This window comes from Quercus robur, chromosome 11, assembly GCF_932294415.1.
Source record: "Quercus robur chromosome 11, dhQueRobu3.1, whole genome shotgun sequence".
Taxonomy (NCBI): domain Eukaryota; kingdom Viridiplantae; phylum Streptophyta; class Magnoliopsida; order Fagales; family Fagaceae; genus Quercus; species Quercus robur.
Window position 1 is genome coordinate 32,190,703 of NC_065544.1, and position 9,405 is coordinate 32,200,107.

Sequence of the window (9,405 nt, forward strand, 5' to 3'; positions counted from 1 at the left end):
TTTTTGTGTTTTTGGAGGAGAGAGATATAAAAGTGGAGCAAAATTACATATTTAGCCCTATTTTTAACATAAATGGGTTATGAAACTCTAACTAAACTAAACTCAGGTGGATAAAGTATCAAATTTCAAACCATAGGTAGGCAACAGTGAGTAAGTGTAATTTGCCTAAAAAAGTAACTCACATGGGACCTGCAAATAGTTAGAAAAATAAGCAATAAACTATTATCCAATCCCAAACAACTGCTTAGTTTTATCTTTTTTTTAGCCAAACGTATATCTATTTCAATTCCTAACTAAATGTTTATTTTTACTTTTAGAGCTCAAGAAACGATCTTTGAATTGTCTAAATTAAAAAAGAAAAAAAAAAGTGTTCATGATGTTTGGTGAGTTTCTTAGACCCATTAATGGTTATATTTTGTGATACCAATCTATGTGGTTCGACGAACACCATCTTCACTTTCTTTGTTTATCGGGTTCTTAATTAGCTTTTCGTATTAAAGTTTTTAACAAACGGACCCTAATACGAGAATAATTTAAAGAGGCCCACCAACACATGTATCAAATTGAGCTCAGCCCAAGAAAAGCCCCACCAACCCAAGCAAAAAAACAGATAGCCCAGCTTATATATACCCATCGTTGTGTCTTTATTTGCCTCCCTCCACCTCAACGTCTCCATCTCCGAACTAGGGTTTTCAATTTCGGCGTCCCTAGTCCCAACTTCACAGCAACATGGTATCTTTCTACTCTATCTTCTCTTCTTTTGTCAATCATAATAATAACATGTGTTGTATGATGTTTCGGTTATCATATTGTTCTTGGTTTGATATGTTCCTTTTTTTTTTTTTTTTTTTTTTTTTTGTGATTTGTGATTTGAAGTGTGGAAAATGAAAGCATGGGTATTGATTGGGATTAGTAGTTATTTTTTTTGGGTTTATTTTATTGGAAGTTTTGTCATGCTGATTTTGTGTGTGGGATTCAGACCCATTAATTTCTTTCAGTTTAAAAAAAAAAAAAATTAGATTAAGTTTTAAATACTATAGCTAGGATTGATACAGATCAGAGGTCAAATTTTCAAAATTCATAAATTGAACTACAAAAATGGGGATTGATTTAGACGCTCCAAAAATATCTTTATGGAAAAAAAAAGAAAAAAGTCTAGATATAAGCAAGATAAACTTAACAAATTAGTCGGTTTAATTCTTCGTTTGGGTAGATGATAACATATTCTCATGGGATAATCTGAATACCTTGACTCTGTCTGGAGATTAAAATAAATAGTGGGAGTAGTGGATTAGGTAGAGGATTGCTGTTACAATGAGCAGAGTGCTATAGGAAAATTGTATAGATGTTTTAATTTTTTTAGGCAGGCACATGTTGGTGGATGCCTACAGATGTATGAACGAGGGTTGGCTTCCTAGGATAGCGCATTATCTTTCTTTGTTGGTCAATGGGGCTCTTCTTTTGTGTGCTGTGGTTACAGGCACGAGACAAAGAGGGAAAAGTGGCACATGCTTGTGTCGTGCTCGTGTTACCTCGCACTTTCTTGTCATCATCCTTCGACTAATCAATTCTATTTCCCTGTATTGTTTTGTTGGATAGATGTAGATGGGTGCTTGGTAACGTAAAAAGAAACTTGATGAGTGATACAGAGAGGTTTTTCTTTCTTATATATAACTTCCCTTCACTGCAGATGCAGGGATATCTGAAGTTAAGTTCAAGCGCTATCTACTACATCTTTCTAGATATATCTGCTGGATAGCATTAGCTTTTGTTCCTATTCTGAGGTTTAGACATAGTGGAGTGTTCTAATAGGTTGAAATTGTGGTTTTTCATTTAGAAGCCATCACCTATCTCTTAATGCTTTGAATTTTATTCTACAATTCAAATCTTCCTTATTTCAGTTGGATTCTAAATTTTGTATTGGTATCAATGTCCGATTGCTGAAATGGTTACACTCTTATCTTAATTTCCTTCTTAAAGGCTTAGGATGTTCTCTACTCATAACCACAGAAGTCATAATTTTAGTGTCAAATTATCTTGAAGTTGAAAGAGAACTATGATTTTAAAATTTAAATAATATCCTGATCATGGCAATATTTACTAATACATCTTGCTCTAATGAATTCTTGAGAGGCGTGCTTATAAAAAAAAAAAGAATGCTTGAGAGGCGTAAGATATTGTACCATATCTTTTGTTATCTGATTATCCTTCTTTTGATGCAATTCAAAGTGATTTATATTGTTCTTAAGTTGCCAACTCTTCATTTTCTTATTTGATTGCCTTGTCAATTATTTTGCTAATTGTTTCTGTTATCTGTTCCAATACACAGCCTAAGCAAATCCATGAGATTAAAGATTTCCTTCTCACTGCAAGAAGGAAAGATGCACGTTCTGTGAAAATCAAGAAGGGCAAGGATGTTGTCAAGTTCAAGGTCCGTTGCTCCAAGTACCTGTACACACTTTGCGTGTTTGACGCTGAGAAGGCTGAAAAGCTGAAGCAATCTCTCCCTCCCGGTCAGTATGAAAAAAATACTTTTTATTAATGGGCATGATGGGTGCATTTGGTGTCTTATTTTGGTTTCTTACCTTTCATCTTTGGGTACTGAAAGACCTTATTTCTATTGACAATTAGCTGACTTTTCCTGGCTTTCTTGTTTGCAGGTTTAAGCGTGCAAGACCTGTGAAAATGGGACATGGACCAAGCATGTCAAATGGTTACTAGAAAGAATGAGATTTTGCTTTGGACTTTTGTTTGTTTTTTCTGTTTGTTCAATTTATGGATGGTTTAGCTGTATTCTTTATCTTTACCTTTACGGTTTGAAATTAGCTTGAGGCTAAGCGATTTCTTCAATTTGTTGCAAATAGAATGATGCTCCTGGGTTAGACTAGTCTGTTAAGAGGCTAGACTAGCAGCAGCAGAGTGGAATATTATAGTGGCCAGGTTGTTAAGCATGTTGCATATGTTCTCTTGCATTTAAGCTTACCTGATCCTTGCATATTGGATTATATTATTTGTCACCAAGGTTGTTAAAATCAGGATCTTACCTAGGATCGTAAGAGATAGGTGAGATCGTAGATTGTAGAATCGGATCGTGAATCGTAAAATCATATATATTTTTAGATTTAAAGTAAAAACACATTGATAATGACTTTGTATGTTGAATAATCACGTAAATTGTGAATTTATTCATTAAAAAAAAAGAAAAGATTTGCATCATAAGATGCAATTTACATGTTATACATTATTACGTCTATACTAACGAAACAAATATATTTAAGTTTTGACTTAATATATCTAAAGAGTTAAATAAATATTTGTTGAGGACCAAAATTACATAACACCAAGGCCCAAAAAATAGCACAATAGGCCAATCTCATAGAAAGTAATATTAAAAGGATTGAGCTCACCACAAGGGAAAAGGATGGTAAGCCAAGAAGATTTGAAGCCCAAGACCCATGAAGGGATAGACCTTAGGGTCCATGAAATGAAGGGAGGAAAGAAAAAACCTAGCCTATTTAGTGAAAGAACTGGGTCGGGATACTTAGAGGCTGTTAGAGGCTCGGGATCCTCGGGACGTGCAGCACAGCTAAAGTGGAATTGAGACAGCTCAAAAGGGGTACCACGAAATACAAGAAACGAAGAACAGATATGTCCTTCTCAAGCATCTAGTGGTGCAACAAAGAACCAGTAATCATGGATGGTGACAATTCATGAACAAAATGTTGGTACCTTGGGGAACCCAGAATAAAGAACTATAAGAGGAAATGGTTGGAAAAACCTTCAATCCAGCAAGAAGAATAGCTAAAAAGTTGAGTCTAAAAGGTAACAAGCCTTGAAAGAAGAGGGGGTGAAAGTCAGCTTTCTATGGACACCCCAGAATGGAAAGTCAGCAAGTGGCTTTTAGGAAAACAGGAGTAAAAGAGGAAAACTATGAGAAATAGAAAAAGAATCAGTCGTTAGAATAGCTGGCATAACAGGGGCTTTGATACCTAGGGAGCCAAGATGGGAGAATCAATGGTGCCCCGAACCCTAAAATGACACTAGAAAGGGGAAGGTAGCCAACATTGAAAGGGGATTCAGCAATAGAAAATCACAACAGAATTATTGAGAAAACTCTGTAAAAAACTCAAAGAAAGTAGGGAAATATTGCCCGGTATCCCAAAAGCAGCCACTATAGAACATACTTGAATTCAAAGGGATTCAAATTTTGCAAGTCTTAGAGGCTTAGATAGCCATTTAAGTCTGTAATTTTTGAGCTTATTTGGACCTTGTAACACGTCTTAGTGAGCACATTGTAATCCACAATTAAGAAAAATAATAAAATATTTTTTATTGATTTGAGGATCCTTAACAGTTATTTCATGTGTTTCTTTATTACATTGTTTTCCTTTGCTGCTTTCTTGCTGTTCAATACATATATTCTTGCTTGCTAATTTTCCTTTAACTCAACTAAAAGTTGAGTCTTTTTACCGGGGTCCTCACTTCAATTTTGGCCTTGGATACACTTATCCTCCAAAGAAATATATGCCAAAACATGCATACATCAGATATTACTCTCTCCCATAAAAATCCTTCTCACCTAACTATCTTGAAAGGCAATGCTCAAGTAAAACCACTTAGACTTGAGTTCCAAATCCCATAAGTCTTGCGCAAAAGCACTAAGTCTGTGAGAATTAGGGCTAGGATCCTCGTGGTTGAATCATTCTCATGAAATTCATTTACATATATGTATATGTATTAAAATGTATATCCTAATCTAAGAAACTAACAATTATTTGAAATTATGTGTATTGTATAGTGTGTTCTTATGTAAGACCTATAGAAGTAAGGGAAATGACAAAACTCCATTGCATAATAAACATGGAGAAAGATCGTATAGTTCAGAGAATCAGCATTCTGGGTTTTTACAGGCCCAGTACATCCGAGGTACCACGACAGTACGCTTGGGGTACCAAGTGAAGGAACTCTTTTAAATGTTTACACAATAAAAGATAAGTCTTAAATATTCTATTTCGGTCTCTTTTTCACTGTGAATATTATGAATACTTATTTTACTTATTTTGTGAGAGTAAATGGTCACTTTATGATACTAAAACACTTATAATTGTATTTTTTTCTTACTTAGGAGGAATCGCATTTTCGTCTTGAGGAGCTTTATGTGACTTGCGCACAACTTGGTTTGTAATCAGTCCCATTTAGCTGCGGTGAACCAAACCCAATCCACCAAAACAACAAGGGTCCAGGATCCTTGTTAAAGGGCCTAGGATCCTTGTTTCTACTTGGGCCTAGGTACTGTCTAAAAAGGACCCTCACAATATTTAATTAGCAACCAAATACCAAAATATTTATCAACACATATGGAAATATTTTCAAAATTTCAAGTTTAAAATCTAAAATAAGTTATCAAATAGAAACTAGTTAATTAAAATATGAAATCTAAAAGTAAGATGAATATTAAGGTGAAGTGAACATTTAATTATTCTCATTCGAGAGTTTTTATAACCATTGTCTTAATCATCATCATCCATTTTATTATCTATGTAGACATTGTATATTTGTATACTAAACCTGCAAAAGATATCAAAATAAAGTTTCATACTCAACTATTCAAATTATACCACTCAAGAACAATTATAAAGCATGTTCAAAAAAATCAACCAATCAATATACAAATACAAGCATACTAATAAAATGACAAAATTTAGGTGTAGTACCTTAAGTGCTATTCCTTAGGTATTGTTCCTTAGGTTCTCCTCTTAAGATTTAACCATGTGACTACTTAACTAAGAAATATACTTTTATCTCATGAGAAAAAATCCACATGACAGAATCTTAAGAAGGAAACTTAAAGAACAACACTTAAGTACTGTACTTCAGTCTTGCTCCTAATAAAATTATATATAAGAAATTTTTTTTAGTAATATTAAAACACAAATTAGTGTATTGATCACACAAATTTAACAATATTATAGCTTAAAAGGTAGCAAAGCCATATAAATTCTTCATTTGGAAATGATAAAACATTCCTTTATTTTGATTATAAGTGAACTAATAACTAGAAAATATTTACTTAGGTTAACATAATTATATAAAAATAAATAAAAGTCATACTATCATAACATAGAAAAATAAAAACCCTTAAAACTTCATCAAAACTAAAAATTTATCACATAAGGAAAAAAAAAAAAAAAAAAAACTAAAACTAAAAATTGATGTTTTGGTAGGATTGGTAAAATCGGTAGGATCCTATATGATCTTAAAATCCTAAATGATCTTACATACGATCCTATCATTTTTACGATCCTAAACGTTTTGCTGAGGTGGGATTGTAAAATCGTGCGATCCTACGTTCCATGTTTATAACTATTGCTGTGTCTATTTGTTTGTCATAGAGTACCACATCCTGCCATGTAAGATAACTATGTTTCATCATTCATGTTAAAACTAAAAATTAAGTGTGTTGGTATTAAAAGCACTAGAATACAACTTTTCTTTTTTAACTACTTACAATTAATATTTTGTTTATATTGTTAATGACACTATTCTAAATTAGCCCCAAAAAATAAAAATAAAAAGATACTAGATGTTTAATTTATTTGTAGTTATAGAATAATGTCTCTAAATGATTTAGTTCTCAGGGAAGCAACACCAATTGATATTCTGGAGCTTCATTCTTAGATGCACCAATTGGTTGAAGCATGTAAAGTATGCATCAACAACAACAAAGTATTAATCCCTCTAAACTTATGGGTCAATTATGGGTCTTCAATGGACTAATAAGATGGTTTTAATTGCCTAATTGGGAAGTATGTTGTTGAGGTCTAAAAAAAGTCACAATGTTGCACCAAGGCCCAAAAAGGCACAGGGAGTTGAACTACATGAAGAAAATAAAATACTTGAATCTGCAATAAAGAAAAAAAGATGGTAGGCCCAACTCCATTAGGGGGTTTAAGGAAGAACCCAGACCCACGAATGGATAGGCCTTAGAATTCATGAAACAAAGGGAAGAAGAAAAAAGCCCAGCAAGGTCAGAAAATCACTAGGGAGTTCAGTGGTAAGAACTACGTCGGGATACCGAGGGATTGCCAAGGGCTCGAGATCCTCGAGACGTGCAGCAAAGCCAGGATGAGATTAAGACAGCTCAAAAGGAGTGCCAAGAAAACACAAGAAACGAGAATAGATACGTCCCTATCAGCCACCCAATGATGCAAAAAGGAACCAGAAAGCTTGGAAACCAACAATTCATGAACAAGGGGCTGGTACTTTGAGGAATCCAGAAAGAAGAACCATGAAAGGAAGTAGCTGGGAAGACTTTCAACCTGGCAAGAAGGAATCAGCTCATTGGGAAAAATGACAAGAGGAAAGGCAGCCAAAAGCTGAATTTGAAAAAGGTGAGAGATCTTGAAGGAAGAAGGACCAAAGGTCAGCTCTTTAAGGGCACCCCTGAATGGAAAGTCAGCAAGAGACTTTTAGGGAAGAAGCACCAAAAGGAGAAAATTATGAGAAATAAGGAAGGGACCAGCAACCAATGTTGCTAGCACAACATTGGTTCTGGTACCCAAGAGAGCAAATGGGGGGGGGGGGGGAATCAATGGTACCCTAGAACCCTAGGATGACGCTATAAAAGGAGGAAGTAGCCAACAATGAAGGGGATCCAAAAACAGTGAATTAGAGTAGAATAATTGAGAAAACTCTGATAGAATTCAAAGAAAGTAAGAAAAGAGAGGGAAATACCGCTCGGTATCCTCAAACAGTCACTAGAGAACACACTTGGATTCAAAGAGATTCAAACTTTTCAAGTCATAAAGGCCTAAAGAGCCATCTAAATCTGTGATTTTTGAACTTATTTGGACCTTGTGATACGTCCTAGTGAGCATGATGTATTACACAATTGAGAAATCAATGAAATATTACACAGTATCTTAAGGACCTCTAACAAACCTTTGTGTCTTCCTCTATTGCATTGCCCCTTTACTGTTTCTTGCTGTTCAATGCATATATTTCTTGTTTGCTAGTATGTATGTGTTGTAGGATTCCTGCTCTGTGCACCATCTGGTTCGTAATCAGCCCATTTAGCTATGGTGAGCCAAGCCCAGTCCCTTAAAACAACAAGTAAGAGGACCCAAGGTTCTTGCATCTACTTGGGCCTGGGTACTATCCAAAAAGGACCTTTACATTTTGGCGACTCCACTGGGGACTAGGTAAAGGAGGGGAAGAAGCAGTTCCTTCGTAGAGCATAGCTCCAAGACCAAGAAACAGCAAAGGTACCAATGCACCACCTGCGGCCTTTGAGTCCATAGGAAAAAATGAAGTGGCCTCCAGACAGAGGAACGAGGTACCTTTGGTAGAGCAGGAGGTTGTATCAGGATAGAGGCACGCAAGGCAGGAGCTAGACCCTATGGGTCGAATGGCAGAAATGTTGAAAGATTTGTAGTATGAGATTCGCCTCCTCAAAGAAGGCAGGACCCAAGAAATTAGGGATAACATCCACCCTATGGTCAACCAGGATAGAGCCCAACCAGAGGGAGGGTCAGCAGTAGGAGGGGGAGCTAACCCCCAGTATCTCACGCTAGTAGATGTCAATGCCCTATTGGAACAAGAAAGGGAAAAGTTCTCGGGGGTCCCCAAGGAATTTTCTCAGGATCTCCCATTCCCACAAGAACTCCTTGGCAAGCCTTATCCTAAGGGATATGAACCCCCGAAGTTCCATCCTTTTGATGGAAGAAATGGAAGTGCTATAGAGCACGTGAGTAGGTTCATTCACACCATGGGCCCCTACGTAGGAGACAACAAGTTATGACTACGAGAGTTTGCTAAGTCCTTAGTGGACAGAGCATATACATGGTACACCACCCTGAGGCTTGGGTCCATCAAGACCCGGGATGAGATGATGGAGAGGTTTTGCACAAAGTACTATCCAAGAGAAGACAAGGTCACTTGCCAAAGCCTTCAAATGGTACGATAGAGGCCTGGAGAGGATCCTGTCCGATTCATCAAAAGATTTGAAGATGTTTCCCTAGACTGTTACAGAGACCATGAAGAAAATGAGCTCGTGGAGACCTGCATATCCAACATGTTCTTTGATTATAGGCTTAACCTCAAAAATCTATGCATAACCCAGTTTGCTAAACTGCTGCAAAGAACTAGAAGGACCGCATAGATTATAAGGATAAAGAGAGTGCTAGTACCCCAGGCCATGACAACGTCAGTTGTAGAAAAAAGGAGGAGGTCTAAAGGAAAAATGGCTGAGGAACCACTTGTGATACCATGTATTGCAAAAGAATTGACTCCTGTTTTGGATAAATGGATTGGAGATGGAATCGCCAGGCTATTTACTATAGCCAGGCCACCTACTGAAGAAGAAAGGAAGAACCTTTTGTTTTGCAGGATTCATAACTATGTCAA

The 9,405-nt window shown here is 36.1% G+C and overlaps 1 protein-coding gene across 1 annotated transcript; it reads left to right on the plus strand.

Moving 5' to 3' along the window:
• Window positions 1–565: 565 nt before the first annotated feature.
• Window positions 566–2,951, plus strand: LOC126706370 (60S ribosomal protein L38-like). Its single transcript, XM_050405793.1, has 3 exons — window positions 566–732; window positions 2,330–2,513; window positions 2,661–2,951. Exons 1-3 carry the CDS (start codon window positions 730–732, stop codon window positions 2,681–2,683), a joined length of 210 nt encoding a protein of 69 aa, XP_050261750.1. The 5' UTR covers window positions 566–729; the 3' UTR covers window positions 2,684–2,951.
• Window positions 2,952–9,405: the final 6,454 nt, after the last annotated feature.

Excerpts from the sequence above, each read along its gene's own strand:
- LOC126706370 (XM_050405793.1), top strand. Across the intron at positions 2,514-2,660 it reads GAAGCAATCTCTCCCTCCCG|GTTTAAGCGTGCAAGACCTG; the intron begins GTCAGTATGAAA and ends TCTTGTTTGCAG.